The sequence below is a fragment of the Amblyomma americanum genome, chromosome 10, assembly GCF_052857255.1.
Source record: "Amblyomma americanum isolate KBUSLIRL-KWMA chromosome 10, ASM5285725v1, whole genome shotgun sequence".
Taxonomy (NCBI): Eukaryota; Metazoa; Arthropoda; class Arachnida; order Ixodida; family Ixodidae; genus Amblyomma; species Amblyomma americanum.
The window spans coordinates 29482061-29505218 of NC_135506.1; the positions used below are offsets into that span (position 1 = coordinate 29482061).

Genomic DNA, 23158 nt, shown 5'->3' on the forward strand with positions numbered 1-23158 from the left:
AAAAATTTTTAAAATTGGAAAATTGTAAGACACTGTTGTGGAAATATTGAAAGCAATGGTCTATTATTCTTATATGTAGCAAAATCATTTTTTTATGAAGAGTTTCCGTCGATCGCATCGAAAACCCTTAACACTGCCATTGAAAACCAATGGTGAACGCTTTTGACGATAGCAAAAACGTGAATAGAAAAAAACACAAGACTGCCGTCGGGTGATATGCGAGTATATTAATTGTTATAGTGAAATCCTCCATTATACGAAAAAATTGCGTTCATAAACGTTTTCCCGCTTAAAAATGCTTTTATCCAGGATTGCTGGGTATGCGGTTACTTAAAGGGGCCACGACATCAGATTTTCAGGCCCACACTGTTAATGGCATATCGTTGCTTGTGCAAAGTTCACAGTCCTTCCCTATGCACACCGCCTGTCCCATGGTCTTAAAAATGTGGCCATAGGTATGAAGTTGATATAGTTTTTTCGGCACCAAATAAGATCAATAAAATTTGTTCAATTGTTGAAAATAAGGCTCGCAATTCTAACAAATCTGCAACGTCTTGTGGCATTAAGCATGATTAGGAATTTTGTACCGTGCTCTGAGGGCGTGGTGTACAAAATACTGCTGTCCTGTGGTCAAATTTACATTGGTCAAACAGGACGGTGTATTAACACACGTCTGAGAACATCTAAACTCATTAGATTCTAACCGCTCTACAAATTTGGTTGATCATTGCCGAGAGTGTAAATCATGTTTTCCTGCCTTGTATTACAGTGGCATATTGTACAAACACCCCAATCAATTGACCAGAGAGATCGTAGAAGCATACAAGATGAGAAAGAAATCAAGATTGTGTGTCAGCAAACCATCCGTGCTTCTGCGTGACAGTGAGGTTGCCTATCTTGACCCAAAATAGTGCACGTGCCTTGTGGTTTTAATGTTTGGTTGTGGCCTGTTCGCTTATGTTTGCCTGTTTGCTGTGATTAAACTTTAGTTGAGAGTCAGCGCTTGTCCTGTGTTTTCTACCCTTGATGTCCCCGTTTTCCGCGCTGTAATTTTTCAAATACATGTTGTGCTCACAGACTCGAACTTCAACGTTCATTTCCTCCACAGATAATTGAGGCTCTGCTGAGAGATTCCAGCACTGTTGATGCTCAACAAGAGGCATCTAGCAGTTCTTCACAACCACCTGAAAGTGACAGTGTGGAATTTTCAGACAAAAGCATTGCAGGAGCACTTCCAGAGGAGTCGGGCATGACTGAGTGCACCAGTAATGTGCAACACAGCTTGCCAGTATAGGAGTCCTGCTACACTGGCAAGTCAGCGGTACAGCAGTGCAGTAAATTTGTTCAAGTCGCCTTGAGAGCATCCTGCCGCAGCACTGGTACCCAGACAGCACCAAAAGCAGTGAGCTCAAGTAAGTGTTATGTGATCAGCTTATGGAAAAGCCTCTTATTTCATGAGGCTTCTGAATTTAATTTTTAACAGTGATATCGTTTGAATAATTTCTTATAGAAGTAAAAACATGATGTAGGGGAGAAGTTTGAAATATGAATACACTAGAGAGTATATGCTGCATTTGTTCTGGTGATAGTTGCATTAACAAGGCCTCTGGGAATGTTGCATGTTTAAGAGAAACTGCCAAGGTGTTGCTGTCATTGTGAGTTGTCAGACCAATTGTGTTTCTGGGAAAATGGGCCAGCATGAGAGGCAAATCATGCATCAAGTGGGGCTGAAGGAGATGTTCATAATGCTTAACATTTATATTTCAGGCACCCAGACAGTTAGAGCATTTTGTGACAAGAGGTACAGCTCCGTCCAAACTAAAGGTGAAGACTTGGATGAGCACTTCATGCGGCACTCAACGCCAAAAAACAACGGTAAAAAATGACAGCGCGCAAGAGACCCCTCCGCCCTCCCGCGGGAAAACAATTGAAGGGGACAATTAAAGGGTACCTGGAAACGGTGTTTGAGGTGCTATAGTACACTTGATTATGTAGAGTACAGGCCACCGAGTGTTCTTGCCACATACAGGACCTCAAAAGCGAATATAACCAATCATTTACAATATATTTTTAGAAATTCTCACTTCCAAGCCTCGCGGCAGCCTGCAGTGCCAAGCTTTTGCACGAATCCGCACGCAAAGCGTCATGTAGCGCTCGTTATGTCAGCAGCGTGATGTCCCGCTCTGGTGTCACGCACGAGGCCGCGACCGGAAGCTCCGCCCCTCCTCGGACCAAGTGGGTGGGGCCGGAGGAGGAGCGCTGACATTTCAGCGTGTAAAAAACTGACGAGAGGGGAGAAAAAGGTGCGAAGACATGAGATAACTCAGCTTCCACAAAGTGCATTTAAAAAATTCTTGCTGGAGGATACCTGTGAAGGGATGTCCTTTAACATTCTAGGTATACCAGAACTTTATTCAAAGCCATTTTCAGCCTCGCCTTAGGGTGCGACACAATAGCACTAATGGGTTAATGCCTATATATATATGCGGAATTGGTCATTCTGGACTTTGCGCTCATACATTCCTAGGAGTCCTCAAACCACTGGATCCTGGCAGAGGTGCAGCAGTTAAGGCATGTGCTGCTGCACTGCGATGGGAGGTGTGCTGCCATTGGTGGGGCTTGTAAGAGCCAAGATTGCTCTTCCAGAGCAACCTCTCACGATATATCATTTGTTCGCAATCCGCTGGGCAGGTTGTGATTACGTCACACGATCATGTGACCTGACCAATCCACCACTGTTGGTATCTTCCACTCCACCTGAGTCCAACAATAACAACGTCGCACTAAACACTGTTGGTGCGGGAGACTGCACGCAGAGTGCGTCTGCATTCTCCGCTAGTGTGAGAGCGGCTACTATGGAAGAAAATAACCGCATTACTAGCGGTTACGAGATGATCAGCCCTCGCGGGCAAGCCAATAGTGACTGCGCGATTTTAGACGTGCAGCTTTTTAAGGGGGGACACTGGTCTTAGACCTATTTTTCTTATTTTTAGTCCAATCCTAATGAAACTGTATCACATTGCAGTTTTTATACTGATTTCAAATATGAAATTGCTTTTCAGTTAATTCATTAGTTCCTAAGATAATCAATTTTATTTAGTCATTTATTAGTACCTCGGTACAAAAAAAATGGCTCAATAAAAAAATTTTTAACCCATGGCTACATAGTATGGCGAGTAAAGGGTGAAATAATCAAAGCAGTTTTTACATAGTATGGTGAGTAAAGGGTGAAATAATCAAAGCAGTTTTTACATTTTGCTCTCATTAGTATTTTTACAGCACCTAGAATAGCAGCATTCAAAGTGTGAATATCGTGCATTGATAAACTTTGCAAAATTATAAATTCTTGAAGCGTGATTGAACAATTGTGCTTCGATTATTGCATACATTGTGCCTTCAGCTTCCCTTAGCAAACAGCATGACATGTATATTTGTCCTAGACGTCGAGATATTGACGTACTAAGAAAGCCAGGTGTCCAAAATTTTCACGGTGTTAAATCGCCTGCTCCTGAACAAATTGAGCCCACACAGTGATCTAAATTTAATATTATGGTCAAAATACTGACTTCCTGGAGGAGAAAACTGGTAGAGCTGAAGAATAATAGCTATAGGGTCCAAAAATGTCTGTTTTTAAAAATTGATTTTTGGGTCGTTTTTTGGTCCCAAAGACCAGTGTCCCCCTTAATAAGAGGGCGCTGCTAAACGTGGGATACTCAATACATGTTGCTATATAGTCGGATACAACTTAAGTCTGCAGTGAAGCTCCGCCCGCATTCAGGACCGGCGCACAAAATTCCTTCACGACGAAAAAAGTAATCTCGTTAAAACTTGTCATCTAAACAAGAAACTGATCACAAACAAAAAGTTATAAGCTCTAGAGTTTTGATACCTGGCTTGTTTAGTAAAGTCAAACACAAAAAAGCTGATTTTGATTACATTTATGATTGGCCAGCGGAGTAACACAGTACGCCACGGACCGTGGCCCAGTGTTTTTTTTTTTTCAGTTGTATTCTACCATAGTCGGAGTTATTCGGGTGCGGCAAAAACGTTCGCAGAAACCTAGCGCACACACAAAAAAATAGGCCATTTGTGCCTTGTGTTGACGCTCGATCTAGAACTTCATAATCTTTTTTCCGTACAGAGGGAAAAAACTTGTTTAGCTTGTCTAGCAGCTCCCAAAGCTGCTGCAACGAGGAAGACAAAAAAGATTATAAAATCCTATGAGTTTTAACTCCACATGCTTACATCAAGACCATTTTTAACCTAAGGTTATCGCTAGATATCGCGTGCTCAGCCCGAAACGCAACCAGAACGTGTTCTTGACAAGCGTTCTGCATTCTGTACCTGACCCCCTTTTAAGTACTGCACCCTGGAAAAAATGCACCGGGTCCGTCTGACGTACTGCCGGCCACAAAAGTTTGTAGAATGAATGTTCTTGGAAAAAAGAATTGCACTGCTGCCTGGTAATGTTGTGAGCTGATACCCACACACCTGCAGACATTTCAGGCGATTGGCTTGCGCGACTGCTTCTAAATTTTTTCAGTCACCCACAACCCGTAAACTTCTCTGGCCAATAAAACCTTTAGCCACAGCGTATAGCAATCTTAATGGCTCAGTTTTGAGCCGCTTCACTCAACAGGCCCCTCCAGCAAGGTCCGCCAGCCTTTTGCAGCCAGTGATAAGTTGACCCTCGGTTATAAAAAAGTCGAAAGTCCCTCGCAATTTGTTTGTTATAGAGGTATGCCACCTAGGTTGAAACTGTCGCATGCTAACGGGCTCACCTGCCATTGTACCTAGGGTAGCACAGCTGGCGTTTAGTCTGCCACCGATGTGCATTGTGGGAGCCTTCAACGTGCGCACCCACCACTAAAGCCCGCGCGTAAAAATATACGTACTATACTGTCACGAAAAAAATACGAACAGCGGGGTGCCTATGCTCTCCGCTGTTCACATTCCTTTTCATCAGGCATGAACCTTGATGATAAAAATAAAAAAGGCGCTAGAGTCGCTATTTACTCCTGCATTGGTGACTCTAGCGTCAATTTGTTACCATCTAGGAACAAGCTAGGAACCATATATATGTCAGTCTGGGTGTCTCGATGCAAGTTCCTTTCCAGGGTGGTGGCATCCATTGTGTGATAAAAAGACGCCATTATGAATCAGGTTGCGCCAACTAGTTGCTAAATTAAGACTTCGATTTGTGCAAGCAGTATTGAACGCTCGCATGTGTCAACGATGCCGAAATTTTAAGTTCCGAAAAAATATTTTGATGTGGCTAAATGAGTGCGGGGGAACACCAATGGCTGTGTCAGCTCTGTCGAGGCACAGTATGCTGCAGCTGGCCGTGTGCACTGCGCAGCGTGACATCGCTCAACGGGCCACACCCCCAATTTCCGGCGACGAGGGTTAACGCTGCCATCAAACCACGTGTCGAGACTGACTTGTAGGGACAAACGCTCCATGCAGGCTGGTAAAGTTTTTCGCATGTGCACTGTGCTCAACAGGGCAGGTTATTTGTGATAATTTCAGCTTGCCATTTGCCACATCGAATCATTACGGTAGTGTTGGGCACCGTTACAAATTGACCTGCACAGCTCAAAATAACCGGGTAATTAATGGCCATTACCTGGGGTTCATTGGGGGCTCTTTATATCCCATGGTGGGAAATTTTCATAAAAACGATATATCTGATGCATGGGCTTCTACGGGAGCTTCCAAGAGCAATGGCTATTCCTCTATTATATCCATTATTTCATTATAAAGAACTTTTATTTAGTCTTGACTTACCACTGGTGGCAAATTGACGTCAGAAGGCAGGTCAACAGTATCAACCATGCAAAACGTAGCGAACTAAATTCTATTGCACTAATTAGGTGCCTTGTTTTAATTGAACATTTGTAGCTCACTGCTCAGCCATATCAGATTTAGCAATTTCGAAAACTACCTATTCTGATAGATGATGTTGCACATTGACTTCGGCGTATATTGGCGCGTGAAATGAAAATAGTGGCACGCACAGTCTCACCCACCATGCACACTTCGCCCATCGGCACTTGTGTCACGTGACCTTCTCAATTGCGCTCCGGCTACCTAAAGGAACTCTGAGTTGCCCGAGCCACGTCTAGCACTTTCCAAATTCCCAAGTCTGATGTGCTACCACTCAGGAGATTGCACTAGAATGCAGTCGACCACCTTCAGGAACTGGCACTGTTCACCTAGCTGTTTTCTGATGTTTCGCTACCAGTGGTATCACTATGCTGCAAATGCCACCTTTATAAAGCAAGTTTTAAAATATTACTGGTGGGCTTTACTCAAACGCGTTTTATACTTTAGTTAAACTTTTTTTGTTTCATTGCCTTGGCCTTTCAATTACGCCCTTGCACGCCCTGTTTTAAAAGCAATGTGCCCTCATAGTGAATACTTCGCATCAGCAAAATCTATAATTGCAATTCAGGTGAACTCAATGCATGTGAGCACTCAGCGCCATCAGCCATGTCTCATTGGCTGCCATGACAACCGGTGTCAATAGCAGGAGTACGATAAGCTTAGCTACGCATTAATTTTAATTTGAGCCCCTTTGCAAACCAAGCACTTTTTCTGGTAGAAAAAAATGCAGAATTTAAAAAGCCTAACTACAAGCCAAAATAAATTATGGCTTGAGACTAGGAGTCGAGCTATATGTAATATTTTTTTTGAAGTAACGATGCACACTGATGATCTGACTATTTCCTGGAACAATTTTATTTGTAATACGAATGCAAATGAAAATCATCATAAAGCATAGATCAATGTGTTTATTACAGAAAAGAAAAGAATTTCAAGAGGCAGCATACAGTCTTTGGGGCAGCCTATTACTGTTCCGGGTCTTCAAAGATGTTATTGAAGTCGCGATCCATGACCATGGTGGGGCTACAGGTGTCATCCTCAACGTCACCTTCCTTCAATATACTCTGGTCAGCATGAGCCAATTGGTCATATGGCAAGATCACTGGGCTCCGTGTGGGCCCTAAAGGCAAAAAGACAGAAAGCAACTTGTCTCATGTTTTGCACTATTTCCATTATAGTCCAAAAAATATGTTCAAAGTCATACCCTACTATACAATAGCAGTGCTTTGCAGTTCTGTCCCCACGGAATTACCGCAACACTGTTCACCCACTAATAACTTCACACTCGAAAAAAATAAAAAGATTGCTTGTTAAATGCCTTACTGAGCTGATTTTCTCAGTTAATCTCCTAATGCACAAACATGCTCACAAGAATCACGGTATGACAAACACCCTTGCTGTCGGATAAAAGTGACTGTACAACCATACTTAAGAAACGCTGCTCAGTGATGCCTGCAAGTACCTTTGTACAGATACTTCCATAATCCATCTTACACATAAAACATGTTATTTGGAAGAAGACAAATTGATCTGCTAGCGAATTATACCTTTTACTTTAGAAAATGCATTAGCACCTATAGATGAAACCAAACTGCATTTGTGCACAAGGACAGATGCCACGCCACTGGCACTCTTGCGACAGTAGAGAGTTATAGTTTCACGCATGTTTCACGTACGCAAACGTGAGAAGTCTACGTAGCATATGCGCATGTCGTTTCAAACTCTTTTAGTTGCACGCACGCGACAGACGCCGCGCATTCTTTCTAGCGACCACCTGGGGATCTTTAACGTGCACTGACATCGCACAGCACACGAGCGCCTTAGCGTTTTTCCTCCATAAAAACACAGCCGCCGCGGTCCGGTTCGAACCCGGGACTCCGGATCAGTAGTCGAGCGCCCTAACCACTGAGCCACCGCGGAGGGTCGAAATTATCCCGGAGCCTTCCAATTATTATTATTCTTTCTAGCACTATCTACTGACAGATGAAGACACTGTTGTAGCCACCCTAACACAAGACGAGTCAAAGCCAAGCCAGTCGAACTGCGTTGGAGCGCTGCTTCGTTAGGCTTAACAGCTGGGAAATCGCCCTTATATCTGAAAAACAAAAGCTATTTGTCGCTTGAAACTTTATGCGAAGGTAAGAATGGGCAAATCGATGGCGAATACAACAGTTTAGAACACAATATCGCGTCGAGGGATTAGCGACAAACTTGTTATCGCTGTGAAGCGGCAGGCAGGGCACCGCCATGTTTGTCAACACTACGTGCGCAAGCAACGAAAAGACCGCAACATAAAAATCCGAATCTCACGTACGTACATGAGACTCACGCATACCCTTTGCGTTCTGCGCATGCGCACTGGTCACCCGTAAGCTCTACGTATGTGAAGCCTCTACGTACATGAAACTAAAACTCTCTAGTAAAGTCAACTTAATCCCTTCACAGTACTCAACTCACACACAGAAGAAAAGAAGAAAAAAAAAATCCCACTGAGCACCAGACCTGTGAAGTAGGGATCCTTGTAAGCATCCAAGAATTCATCTTCATCGTAAATGCGGCTCAGGTCACAACAAATGTGTGGCACCTGCAAACAGAACAGAATACTAAACCACACAGCAAAGACGTAAAAACAGCACACCATGCTGTTCTCACACGATACCAAAGCCCACCCTATAAAAACTCCCTCCCAGAGGCATTGTCAATATTGGCACCAATCATGCAGGGTAGGTAACTAAATGCAAACAAGATACGGTGAGAAAACAAATGTTGTTTCCAACTGTATGCCTCAGCCTGAATTTAAAGAAATGTGACTTTATGAAAACATCAGCAACAATATCACCTTTCACAACAAATGGTTTTTTTTTTCCTCAATTCAAGGAAGTTATTTTTCAGTTGCTCCTAATTGGATGAAATTTATATACATCAAGAAAATGTCACAAGAAGAGCTAGCAGAAATCTTCGGGGGCAATTTTCCAACTGTACTTCACGATTTTTATGAAGCTGACGCCAAATTGCGGTAACACCATGAACTAGTCTATGAAGTATCAGCATGCCCTGCTTGCTCTGTTGTGTTAATGGTTTGCCGGCACCATTCAAACATTATTGCCCAAGTTTTGCTGTAAAAATATATTTTAGGAGTGCAGTTACATGTGTGGTTTCCACAATAACAAGCTAGGAGTGCCATTAAGTGTCACTGCATAACTGCACAAATACCAAACCTACTGAGCCATTGTGGCGGGTACTTGGAAGTCAAAGAGACGGCCAACACACACCTTGCATGCGTGTCTTGTAAGATAGTCCCAGGTAAGCTTGGCTGGTGCTTTCTCCAGGGTGATCGCAAAATACTGTTCCTTCTGAACCAGCTTTGTATGCTCAGGTACAATAGAATGACGCAGCCTCTCATGAACCAAGAACTTGTGCTCTGCTGTCTCGATCCTGCTTCCAGAAAAAAGTCAATGGGCAATCTCAGGAACCATCTTCTGCCAAGCTTGGTGTGTGGCGAGAGAAGCACACCAACAATAATACACCGAGCACCTTGCGTGGGATGCATGTGCACATAGCAGAATAGAGCAGTGCCACATAGCGGAAATGGCAATGACACCTTAAAATGAACAGCTGACTCTTTAATTAAAATCATTAAGATATGTAAATTTTATAATTTCTCTACCATAGGAGACGAGCATATGCGTTGTTAAGGGCCTTAATTTTCTACGGCAGAAAATCTCCAACTTCGCGAAGTGAGAACAAACCATTTGCAATATTCCGTTGGAAGACTCCCTCACAAAAGCAACCGTGCGCTTCGCTCTTGTGACCCAAGGTCGTTGACAAGTTGGCTTTTTCTCGCAGCTTACAAGCCTAGTGGGCGAGCTTGCTGTCTGTATCGCGAAGAACGACGATAAAAATTAAAAAATTGCGCTATATTTGCAGTTTGGCTCCAAATGCAATGCAAGGAGGTGCTTTTTGAAGCAAGATTATTTAAAAAAAGTAACATTATACTCGTGCAAATACGGTAATAATGATTTCGACAGGTGCCAGTATTGTGACTGGGGAGCATTCCTGGCAGAACCGCAGCGCCTGATGCACTTCCTTGCATGAATGACTGAGGAGCAAGAGTGTCATTACACCTGCACTTCGTTCATTACGATTTTACAGATCAAGGTAATTTAGACAAATTAATCACATCCCCATCATTCTGTTGTTCCCACTGATGTCCGCAAACAAAATATTATTAAAAAAGATAAAGAGCATATAGCTGCTAGCACAGTTTCACGAAAAATGCTACAGCCTGCAATTTCTCACGAAATTGTGGGAAACTAGAGGCCTTATGCATGGCATGTTAATGAAAAGGCAGACTGTGCACACAATTAAGGCCTGCAAAGTAGAATCCCAGTGGACATTAAAACTCCTATGGACGTCTTACGGACGTTCAGAACGCCCGCAGGATCTCGAAGGGAGATCCAGTGCCCACTGAGATGTTTTGGTGACAAAAACTAGTGTTTCATTTAGGTGCACACAAGCAATATGCTTTTAAAATCAACACTGAAAAAGTGAATTCGACTTGTTGTAGTAGCAATCTCATCTTCAACAGACCTCATATCCAGCAACACGCCACAAAAAATGAAACTAGACAAGTATTATATAGGCTGTCCACATGACAACCGCTAGAATATCAGACGTTAACCAACGAATTGATTTTTTTTTGCACAGTTGTACAGTTTTCGCTTTTTTTCCATACCAAGCAAGAATGTCAGTAGCCAACTATAACTAGTGGTTTCGGACAGCCAAAATGGTTTGCGCCACGCAACTGTCTAAAACATAAAACCTGGTCTTGTGGTACCAATAAAATGGTTTCAAAAAGGCACTAGGTGTCAATAGCGATTGAGAACTTCCAGTAAAACTTGTGGTATTACATTATGTCGTAAGATAAAATTTAGAATAGCAACTGTCTAATCACTTCCCACTTGGCTGCTTGGTAGTATATTTACATCAGCACAGTTAAATGCGACCCACCTGAACAGAAGTACAGATGCAGTAACATCCAGCTCGTAGTATGTTGCATTTGCAACCAGGACGTGCACGTACACCCAGTGGTGGTCCTGCCACCATGACACAGGTGCTAGGAGGCTGAAAAAGAAATATAACAAAAATCACAACCACCTAAACTTGCTCAGTACATAGCTACAGTTGGTTAGAAAGGAAGCGGTTGCAGAAAAATGCGTGAAAAGCATTGCAGTCTCCTTCAGTGCAATGATAGCACTGCCAACACCATTCCAGTAAACACCGAAACTTCTAAAAAGGGTGAACATGGTATTTAAGGCTTTTCTTGCTTCATATCCATAGCCTGGACCGCGAACTACAAATATGACAGTTTCTTTTTTTTACGAAAAACCATACCTTGATGCCGTTTTGAACTGCGAATCGAGAAGTGGCATGCTGCTCTTCAAGGCAGCTTGCAGCTTGGTTTTGGTAGACTGCTTCTTCATTCTGGACTGGTGGTGTTCTTGTAGCAACTCTTCTCCCTCCGACACTTTCTGCATCTGCCTCTCGGGCTCTTCACATTTTTCTGTCTCTTCTGCTTGTGACAAGCAAGCGGGATCTTGTTGCAGTGTAGTTGGCTCAGGACCTGACTCCATCTCTCGCTTTGAACTCTGGAGCTGTCCAAAAATCATGGCATACATGTTGTTCATGTAATCTTCCATCTTCCTCTCGCCCACAAGTAATTTTCCGCTGTCACTTGAGCCACTCTGTGGAAGACCGCTGTCCCCCTGCAAAACAAGGCCTTGACTAAGAGGACAGCATACTGCCAGTTCAAAAATGATGCCTGTAAGTGCTATTTGAAACCTGTATTCTGAGGGGCTGGTTGCAAAAATGCAAGAGCTGTGATGACCAGTTTAGTAATTGAATCAACAAAGACAATTAGTTAACTTTCAGGTCAGTATGCATGCTGATGGAACGTATCCCAAGTTTTCACACTTGAAATACAACTGGAAATGATTGCACACCTCATGATACTCATCATCAAAGTTGCCATGCAGCTCATTTCATTAGCCTTTTACTTGGCAATGTTGCAAAACTGGAACATATGAAACTCAATATTTTTTTGTCTGCTACCTTTAGAATACATCCATCTTCGAAATTTTTGTCTTTGCTTTACTGTGTTGTGATTGTGAACAATACAACTATAATTTTTATTATCAACTTCATTATAGACTGAATTATTACAGGCAAATGGACATATTTTGAGCCTTGTCACAGCCTAGCGTTTGTGCAGCCCTCAAGCAAAAAAAACAAATGTTGAATTTAAGACAACTGAACAAAAATAATGAAAAACAGCTGGCGACTTCGTGGAAGAAATGCTTTAAGCTTTATGAAAATGTTGCTTTTTTCAGAACACTGGCCTTCGGCAATAACAAAGTTGAAAACACATGTAGAAGATACGCGTTCCTTAAAAGTCCAATATTATGGCAGCTGGTGTAAATGCTGACCCGCTCTGTCTATGAAATGTGTGGGCAAAGTTTGCGGATGTTATTAAGCGTTCGTGGGCAGCATCACAAGCACGTGCTACCTGTGTTGTCTTGGTGCTCTCTTCGGGCTCAAATGCATGTGTTCGGGTCCTCACTTCCTGGCTATGCGTGGTGTCTGAGAGGCATTTCAAAGCACCTCGAGCCTCTCAATACCATGTGTCCCACCTGATGACAGCAAATATTGGACGAAGCGAGAGGCGAGGTGTCTGCAGTGCCCCCCCCCCCACTCCTAGCACGCACGGCACCTGAAGACAATGAAAGCAGCTTGATGCATGTGATCAGTGGTGGTCATGTGATCGTGTGTGGAGCTACGTGTGGCTCTTTGTGGGACATGCGGATCATGGCTACGGTGTAAAAACTATTTCTCAACAACTGCTCTCCTGCCAAACACAGCTTCTGAAGTGCTGAATGTGTTGCAGCTCGCACGGTGAAAGGAAACATTATTCAAGCATTGTTGTTTTTGCAATTACTTGCTCTCTATAATTTACAGACACTGCAGGAAGCTTATAAAGTTGTCTTCAGATAACAAGAAATTCGCACTGCACAGAACATAAAAGCTGCTTCAGATGTCGTTTGCATTCTGTGGGAAATACCAATGTTCCAAAAGTGGAACACAGAAAGAAACTTGCTTAGTCACTTTAAATGTGGCTACGTATTTTTCTCCACAGTATTTTAGAAAGTATACGAATTTTCAGCAAGAATTTTCTCTTTTGAAACATTGCTTCATAGCATAGCAATTAAAAGATTAAGCAATAAAAATTAACAGCACATAGATGGATGTAAATAAAGGCCACCAGCACATTAATACCTCCACAGAACCTCAATGTATTTTTGCTTCCTAGGAAGATTTCCTTGCTCCACACTTCACAAAAACAAAATTCATGTGAATGATCGAGATTTCTATATATTTCACTGATATCACCTAGATCATCATGTATGCACCTTCTGTCACATAGTCAGCTGTATTTACGTTTCTACCTATTGTGAATTATTGTCCTTTGAATACATTTTATAGTAGAAAATTTCTCTAGGTTGAGGGTAATTTTTGTCAGGTATAAACTGAAAGAACAGTACAACTTTGCTTTGTGCATACAGGCCAATCAATAGATAAATTTTTATTCTGCAACTTGACTAATTGATCTACTGGCCAGTTCATCAGGCAATGAAAAGTGTAGATTTTACCACAAACTAAAGCACCACACGTCTACAACAGTATACGAGACAATGTCCCAAAGCAAAACAATCCTTATAAACCTGCCAAAGAAATAATTACATAAAGATGATGTGAAAGTGACCTAGAAAGAAAATGGAAAAAGAAACACTGACAGGAACAAATTTTGGTATAAAGGAAACTTCAACGCGCTTGTTAATTTACATATATTTTTCTAGTTTACACAAAATTATGCCTTACATATGCAATTTCTGGGACAGAGAGATAAAGTTATATATATACCAATTGTTTTTAACTACACTTGCTTCTTTATATGTCCACCCTGCCACCATTTCAAGAATTCTCAAAACATCATCATATAGCCTGCAAATTTTGTGGAACTAGTAGCATAACCAGATATAAGAAATGGTGCAATGAACTTGTCTAACTGTATTGTTTTTTTTTTCTGTTTGCTACACGTTTCACTTTTTTTCTTAATCGCTGCATTAACAGTATGGACCACTTCATCAACTCTTCATGATTTGTGGGATTCTGCTGCTGATGCAACATTTTGTAAATCGCATCATCGGCATCATCAGTAACTCACTACTGGCAATATAAGCTCATACCCGGACATCAGACTTACCTCTTCAGGCAGGCACTCGTGTGGACAGTTAATGTCAAAGTTCAGCGCAGGCAGCTCTGTTGCGTTGGCAAGTCTTTGGTCCACAAGCACTTTGGCTGCACTGATTCTTCCCGCAGAGCACGAGTTGAAGAGGAGCACTTCATATTGAAAACTTTCTTGCCGATCCCCAGCAGTTTTTGTCACAACCTTACAGGTGGAAAAAACAAGGGCTTCAGCATATTATCAGCTGCTCTGGGTGAAATCTACAGCAGATATGCCTTTAACAACATGACGTGTGCACCTGCTTTTTGCTTCTATGAAATTATGATGCAGTACTGTTATAACGGCTGTTATTGAATTTAACTGGGCAGCACAAAACAACCGCGCAAGAATTGCATACACAAAAAAATGCATCAGTGCAGCTCTTAAATTCATATGATACCTCAAACATCAGTAAAGCTTTGTAGGGGGCTAGTTGGTTGTGCATACTAAAACTGGGGAGCGCTATAATCAAGACAAGAGGACAACACCACAAGACACGAGCGCAAACTTTCAACTGAGTTTATTTTCGACATGGCGCATATTTATACGCATCTAATCATGGGACACACAAACATAAAAGCATTAGAGCCTGCCAAGATATCAAAACAATCACCTACACCATGCGATTGTTTTTTGTGAAATGCATGACTTTTGTGAAATGCATGACTTGCGAGGATAGCCTATATCTCGCATGGTGTAGGTGATTGTTTTGATATCTTGGCTGGCTCTAACACTTTTATGTTTGTGTGTCCCATGATTAGATGCGTAGTATAAATATGCACCGTGTCGAAAATAAACTCAGTTGAAAGTTTGCGCTCGTGTCTTGTGGTGTTCTTATGTGCTGTTGTCCCCTTGTCTTGATTATAGCGCTCCCCAGTTTCAGTATACCTCAAACAAACAGAAGAAACTTGACTGAAGCAGCCAATTAAACACAAAATGTGTAAACAATTTGAATGTAGCACACCAAGTTGCTGCACTTCATTCAGTTCACTTCTGCAAGAATACAACCTTAAATTGTTCATCAATATAGAAATAATACTGAAGTAAACTGGATAGAGCACAGCAATTCACTGCTCCAGCATTCTGAGAAAACTCTATGATGTCCTCTTGGGTTTCACCGATTAGTTTCATAGAAGTGTCATATGGATCAATAAAAATATCTCGCACGAAGTTAAATATTTTTACAGCCGTGGCCTTTTCTGTTCACCGTGCGCCCCCTCAAGTACTCACTCTCAGGCACAACATTTGATTTATGTCGTTGTCATCGTAGCCAAAGTCTTCAAGCACACGCTGAGCCTCTTCACTCCACTCCTGGGATGGGGGGCCTATGCCAGCCAGAGAACACAAGATGCCTTGGTACGGTAGCATCATCATCGACGGGAGGGACTCAAACAGCTCGTCTGGATGGCAGGTCGCAGTGTCCCCATAGTCGGGAAAGAATACAATGACTTCATCGTCACTGATAAATTCCAGCACCTCTGCACGGTACCACCTGTGAGCAATTACAAAAGAAAAAAAGACACACATGCCTGTTATTTATTTCTTTCCTTTTAATATTGTCAACTTCACAACTATGGTTGAAGCAGAAAGAGCAGTTCTCGTACACACAAACCAAGATATAAAACTAGAAAAAGAATGACTTAAAACAAAGCAGTGAAAAAAAAGAAGAAATTAAATATGAAATGGTGCACTTTCTAAAAAAACTTACTGCCAGTTTTCATACCAGTGCAACAAGAAATTCATCAACAGCTAGCTGTCTGCAGCAAATGCCCAATTCCCCGCTCCAAAAAGCGGCCTCTTTGGGTATTAGTGTGAACAGTGCAAACGCAAACAGTTCCCACCACTGTGCCCAGACGGTGCCATTCCTCTTTGCTCCTTAAAATTTTAGTAGCATGTTTTCTTCTTTCAAATGATGCATTGGACATACTTGGTTCACCAAGCGGTGTTCCCCTACGGACGTTAAATAACTCAACTAAATTTCTTCTTGATGGTGTTTTGGTTTCAGTGTCATTGGCCAAACGATGGTTGTGATGCATTGGGTGTGTTTTGGTTACATAAGACATGAAACTAAATGCAATATAACCACTGGTATGTCATTTGTTGCCATTCAAGCACTGTAGTAACTATAGTGAATTAAAGCTATGTATCAGCCATTATATCGTTTTTTTTTTTCATGCATAACACGATCTAAGTACTCCCAACACATCACAGCCACTGTATGGCTGATGACACCAAAACAGAAGCAGCTTCAAAAAGAAATGCAATTATAAATTATTTTAGCAGTCGAAAGCAAATACCACGTGGTGGACTGGATATTCTAATGTCTAAGGCAACATTTGAAAGAATAAAAGATGCAACTGAAAAATAGCTATTTACAATCTTTTCTTTTCAAGCACTCAATTTTTTTTTGGCACAACAAAAAGCTTTCTGTCTAAGGTATATCAGATTTCACACCGGTTTTGTCAGAAATCCTGTAGATTTTTACTGAGAATTTTTCAATCAGTGCATGCACCCATTTTTATGTATCCAGATGATGGGAACCATGATCACTGAGCACCCGTTTCTGTTTCGATACCAAAACCTTTTATGACACAGTGATGTACTCCTCATCATCAAAAAGTTCAGTGGATAGTAGTTGCCGCTCCATCTAAGAAATGCAAAATACTGTGGCGCCATCTAGTTACAAAAGCTGAAACAATGGTCGATGATGCAAAAGGAGCATTGCTTCGCAACCTAGGGTACACTGGAGACAGTCTCAACTATAATAAAACGTGATGAACTCTCCTGAAAAAAAAAAAGAAAAACATTGTGCACTTAAAAGAAATCAGCGATATTGTACCGAGATGTGGTCACATTGTGGAATACACCGAAAATGGCAGGTTTCACAGCAAGATGGCTTTTTATGCAATTTTCAATGGCAAATTAAAATTATTTAATCATTGTTTCTACGATATTGCAGTGCTCAATTCGTACAATATGAGGCGCAATTTTTTTCATTTCCGCCATAATCTAGTGGCACGTTTTGGTCAGTGGTTGATCCCTTTACCCTTGGAGTGCCTCGATGCAGCATTCCTTTGGTACAGTGCTGAAATCTCCGCCATTTTGTAGCACAGGCTCATTTAGGCACATCAAAATATTATTGCGGAAATCAGCATTTTCACATCTTTAACGCACGAGAATGTTTACCACTGCTTCCAGACATCAAAGTATAATTTCATAATAAATTTCAGAAGCTTGCGTTGGCATAATCCTTATCATTCAAATGGTGTCCCCTGATTGAACAATGGGTGTCTCCGTAGGAACACTGCATTGAGGCACCCTATTCCTCCTCATTTCTCTCTTGTATTACACCAACGATGCTGATGCCACAGAACTGAGAAACATGCACTTTACAGCTATCGCTGTAAAAAACATGGGACAGCAGTAGTGAATGCAACAACTGAGAATTAGAATACAAACAAGCATAAGTGGGAAAACTATTAAGAAAGTGGAAAGTATAATAGAGGGTTGAAAAAAAGGAGAAAGGAAAGGAGGAACAGAAATGGAAGTGTTATCTAATGGTTTAGGTTGTTTGTGTTCATTTTATTTATTGGCACTAGTGTTCACTGGGAGCTCCACATTTTAGCCCGCTATAACATAAATAGAATAATAAATGCATAAATAGCATTCAACCAGAATTGCAGAAGGGATGGATGTGCAGCTAGAATAATGCATAAAAAAAAGATTATCATAACAGCATAAGCAACAGGATGCACGTGCTACGTTAAAAAAGAAAAAAATTAAAACTCATCATAACAAAAGCAGTCATCACTTGTTGATGCAGCAGAGAATCAAGGGAAAATTCAATAACTATGGAACGATTACACAAATTAATCATATGCATTTTCAGAGAGGAAGGCAGAGCATCACAGAAGCATTATAAAGTGTAAACACAAATGGCTGTTGCATTACAACACTGAAAATTGGCTCAGGCGTTTAGTACAGCACTGTCACAGAAATCTCAAAAACGATGTGCGTACTGCAATCAGACATTCTGTTAACAAAGTTGAGATTGTTTTATCTTGTTTTAACATCAAAAGTTGCATTACGCTTGACAGGAAGAAAGGAGCAAGATGTTGCAGTCCAATCATACTGCCTGTCCAGTGATCGAAAAACATGTGCCACCTGAGTTGGACCCACAGAAGAGGCGTGGTGTACACACAGATAAAACTTCAAAAGCTGCCTCCCTTTTTTCTGTAATATCTGGCCAATTGTCAACACATATGCACCTCACACATGCATGGCCTTCTGGAACGAATAATGAGGTACTTGATTTATGCTTTGTGGACCATTTGCTTTTATGCAAACTATCCTCACTGACATAAAACAAGGAAAAAAAATGTTCTACAATTATTTTAAACTCCATAGTAAATATCCTGACAGCTTCCCATATTTGTGAATAACAAGCATTCTATTACAATACAAACACAAGGCACAATATATTTCATTAAAATCAATTCTCTGTGACAGAAGAACACCGGCGCCATTGATATCACGGCCAGACTACTTAAAAAAGGTATGAATATGTACTTCAGTGCAAGATGTTCTGTGCATGAAATGTGCTTTGTGAATTTCAAGGGCAAGTACTCTCTAGAAAAATTTGACTGATTGCATTGCACTGTAAGCATGAATTAACTTTTTTTAAGGGAGCATAACTAAATCACTTCGACTGATGCCACTTTTGAAGAAAGCTGGGCACAGATCAAATTTTGATGGTAGGTTCAATGTAACAGATTCCAATACCAAGCTCGAAGAAAGATGCTAACATTAAAATATAATTAATACACACACAAGGGCATGTGCCACTGAAGCATTCCCACAGGAGTATTAAACTGTTATGGCCGTTCGAAGTTCTTATGTTGCCATTGTAATGCCTTTTTTTTTATAATTATTCCTTCTCCCTGTATCAGCCACCTAATGAGTGTGGCGATGTGGAATTATTATCATCATTACCTGAGTAATTTCTCACCTGCTGCTGTTGGTACAGCGGGCGATACACGATGCTCCAACACTCACACATTTCAGCTTTCTCACAGTTCTTTTTTCGACAGCTTTCTGAATGTCGTCCTCCAGTTGAAGCAAGCTGTACAAACAAAAAGACAGCAGTCACACATACTGAGAACTAATAAGCCATGAGAAATACAACACTGTGACATGCAGAAGGCCGGAACACAACTCTGCAAGAAGTGTCCGTAAACATTTCAGTATTAATGAGGTTAAAGGGTCACACAGATATGCGGGCCACAAAAGACAAGCTTACCGCACTCCTTCAAGAAAGTGATGTTCAGAACATCACATCACTCTGCTCTACACATCATGTTCATCTGCATTATATCGTAGCACTAGAAAGTAAAAATCAACGACACCCCTCCTCTGGCTCTTACAGCAACTAGTGACCCCATTTAATTAAGATCCATGCAATTGGAGAAGCACTAATGCTTACTATGATAAAAACTGGCAGCCTGTCTCTGATTGGTCATACTGGCTAAGTAATGATATGTGCAGGCAGTTAAGCCAGCACACTACACTCGCACTAACATGACACAAGGAAAGACGAGATCTTCTGTAAGAATCCGTGATCAGATCACGATAAACAGAAAGGTAAGACCAAGATCTAGGGAAGATGGGCTTCTCTTCATTGAAAAACTTCTGCTTTACTAAAATTCACTCCCTGAGGTCTCCAAACACTGAATTTCAGCGTTTCCTATTTAGAGCGTTCACTGCTGTTAAAAGTCACAGAGCTAGCGATGTACCGAAATACCATATTTACTCACATAATTTGCACATTTGTTTCTTTAAATTGGCACTCCAAAAGAGGGCGCATAAATTATGCAGAGATTTTGCGAACACATCCTAAAAAAAGTCTACAAATGTCATAACATGCAAATATATGGAGCCCTTCGTTTCTGGGTTTCATTTTTCTTCTGATTTTGAGAGGTAAAAATGGACGATATTTTTTTAGCTGCAATCTGGGTAAAAATTGGTTTATTCAGTCAATATTTCAATGACTCGGGTTATTTTTGAGTAATTTTTTGGCCTGCATGATTTTGAAATAAAAAAAGAAAAAAATAAATAAATAAATAGAATAAGCGCTCTTTTTGTGTAGGGCTAAAAATCCTCTTTTTGGCTTATATGAAGGTGGTGGGTTGCAAGAAAACAGTTCACAAAAGGAGATTATTTCTTCTTTTTTTTTCTAAATAATACAATTAATTCTTGTTGTACAACACTATCTCCTGCACAGCATGTCCACATTCGTAAACATCAATTCATCACCACACCAATTATTTTAAGCACACAAGAGCCTTGGAGTAGAAAGCCATGAGGGTGCTTAGCTCTCGATACAATGATGCCGATAAGATGCCTGGTTAGTCTGGTTAGTTAGTTGGTACTCTCTTCATTCTCAAAAATACACTTTTAGAACTTATCAGCCACATCATAAATAAGAAACGTTAAATCAAGTTTAAAATAACGAGTTAACTTGAAAAGCTTCTTTTGAATAAGTGCATGATACATCCGTTATTTTTATATATCTGTCTTCTAAAATACTACATCCTCTTCACAGTGCATTTTCACGTAGAAATAGCGTTTAACCCGATTTTTAAGAACTATGGTTGGGGTGCAAAAATTGGGTAAAACTGGATTTTATCAGATAACAAAGGGCTCTAAATATACACTGTGCATTGCCGTTTATATGCCAACACCTCAAGCTTGCACCCACACCCCTCACTAACCGAAAACAACAGTCCAAATATATGTCTACACAACCCTCGCACCCCTCTTGCCCGACGTTGTGTAGTTACCCGCAGGATGGCATGCAGCACCTGCACAGCTCAAAAGCGCATAGATACAATCGCAAAGCCAACAGTCGGAGGCAAATAGAGATTAAAAAAAAGAGAGATTCATAGAGAATAAAACGGCACCCCCACATGCAGCCTAGCTAACCAACTGCAAACTAAACAGCAAACGATTCAGCAGTTTCGGATCCTGGTGCACGCCGTAGGTTACCAGAAGTTTGCTCTCGTAACCGTTCATCCGAGAAACGAGATCGCCGGTGAGAGCAAGCCGGGCAAATGGTGTGCAATCGGCATTTTTCTTTTGCCGGAACCAACTTACAAACGAACTTAACGACTTCGCACTGCATGCAGATGCATGCATGCTGGTGGTCTGGCACAGCAGGGAGATAACATTTAGGGGTACACAAATTATGCAAGTAAATGTGCACATTCATTTTAAGCCAATTTTGCAGTCATGAAAATGCTTAAAAATAAATAGAATTAGATATATCAAATTAGAGGCACAATACAGTGACAAATTGTTTCCATTACCCACCATTCAGTGTGCCGAGCTGGCTGAACATAAAAATGCACAGGCGAGACCACCTTCCAGAGGTACACATGGTTGTAACTCTCCACATCAAGGTGTGCTGTGTGATGCCTCTTGACAGTGGTATTCATGCTGTTCCTGCATGGTTTCTTTTCTGAAAAGTTCAGAGGAAATCAGGGTCTATACCGCCGGCACCATGCACATGCTTACAAAGTAGATTACCAAATGACTTCTGCAATATGCGAAGGCAGGCATGTTGGCAACCGATCTGCTGAATGTCAAAAATTTTAACATGTCAATTTTTGAGACGGCTTCACAGAACCATTCACAATATTGTACAGTTATTGCAGGCCATTTTTTTTTATGACCACTCAATTATCAAGACCTTTTTCTTGTCACCTTTCGATTCCAAAAATCACCAGTCAGCAACTGAGCCCAACCAATATGAACCCAAGTGAAGATACTTGACCTCTTCATAGTTTTTAAGTAAGGAGAAATATCCCATTACCTGTCGGCAGCCTCAGCTGCTGACGTCAAACTTCACATGCGAAGAAATATGCATATGGCACTGTCTGTTGCAAACACAATCAAATGACTGCCGCAGGGAAAAAAACAAAGAAAACGGCGTGTTTTATGCCTCCCTAGCAATAAACAACCTCGTGCTTGTTTTACTAAGAAATTTCACAATTTTGATTTGGCACAGCACCCCGTACCATGAAACCATTTACTTCGGACAAAGCCGATAAGTTGCATAGCCAGATGTGACTTTACAGAACAGCAGGCACCAGTCTTTTCATTTGCCCCACACACACCCACAACCCCTGTTCCATGCACAACCTGTTACCCGTTCCATGCACAGTCTCTGTTTCATATTTAATTCCTGTTTCATATGCAGTCTCTGTTCCACACACAGTCCCTGTTCTATGTGCAGTCCCTAGCTGTTACGTGCACAACACCTGCTCCGTGTGTAATGTCCATTCTGCACGCAACCCCAAACACACACCAAGCAATCCTCACATAGCCAACAGCACACACCTGATGGAGGTAAGGGTAGTGAGACCCCCGCACTGACAGCCATCTGGCGCAGGCTCTCCACATGGCTGGCACTCTTGCAGGCAAAGCCCTCCTGAACAAGGGTGCCGCCAACGCTCTGCACCGTCACGGTTACATCCATACGTGGCACCTTTTCTTGCTCCACAAGCCGGTCAAACCACAGTGTGTTGCCAAGGCGCAGAGCCACCTGCTCGAAAAAGGAATAACAAAGAATTAGGAAAAAAAGGTGCGCTAAACCCCCAACAACCCAAATATGGCTCCGTACAATTTAGTGTGTATTATGTCCTCCCGAAATGGTACAACAGTGAAATGCAAAAAAAAAAGGTGCGTCACTCCTGAACCCTAGGAATGGTTGCTTGTATTTTGCCGCATCCCTGAAAATTCCACCCCATACTGCCCCTGAGATTAAGCATCAGCATGCACAAAGTGCTTGAGAATCAGTGCGTTAGTGCTGTCAGCCAATAAGCAAGAAAAATGTTGCACCAGGTAATTGCTAATTCAAAGATGCATAGCTAC

The 23158-nt window shown here is 41.5% G+C and overlaps 1 protein-coding gene across 1 annotated transcript in view; it reads right to left on the minus strand.

Moving 5' to 3' along the window:
- Positions 1-6764: 6764 nt before the first annotated feature.
- The window catches only part of LOC144108122 (uncharacterized), a 63748-nt gene continuing 47354 nt past the window's right edge, over positions 6765-23158 (minus strand). Inside the window, exons 23-32 of the mRNA XM_077641402.1 lie at positions 22625-22829; positions 21596-21743; positions 19236-19349; positions 15458-15719; positions 14207-14392; positions 11281-11651; positions 10897-11010; positions 9159-9321; positions 8389-8470; positions 6765-7006 (exon numbers count right to left, since the gene is read on the minus strand). Coding sequence (XP_077497528.1) covers positions 6852-7006; positions 8389-8470; positions 9159-9321; positions 10897-11010; positions 11281-11651; positions 14207-14392; positions 15458-15719; positions 19236-19349; positions 21596-21743; positions 22625-22829 — 1800 coding nt within the window. The 3' untranslated portion in view covers positions 6765-6851. The remainder of the gene's footprint in view (positions 7007-8388; positions 8471-9158; positions 9322-10896; positions 11011-11280; positions 11652-14206; positions 14393-15457; positions 15720-19235; positions 19350-21595; positions 21744-22624; positions 22830-23158) is intronic.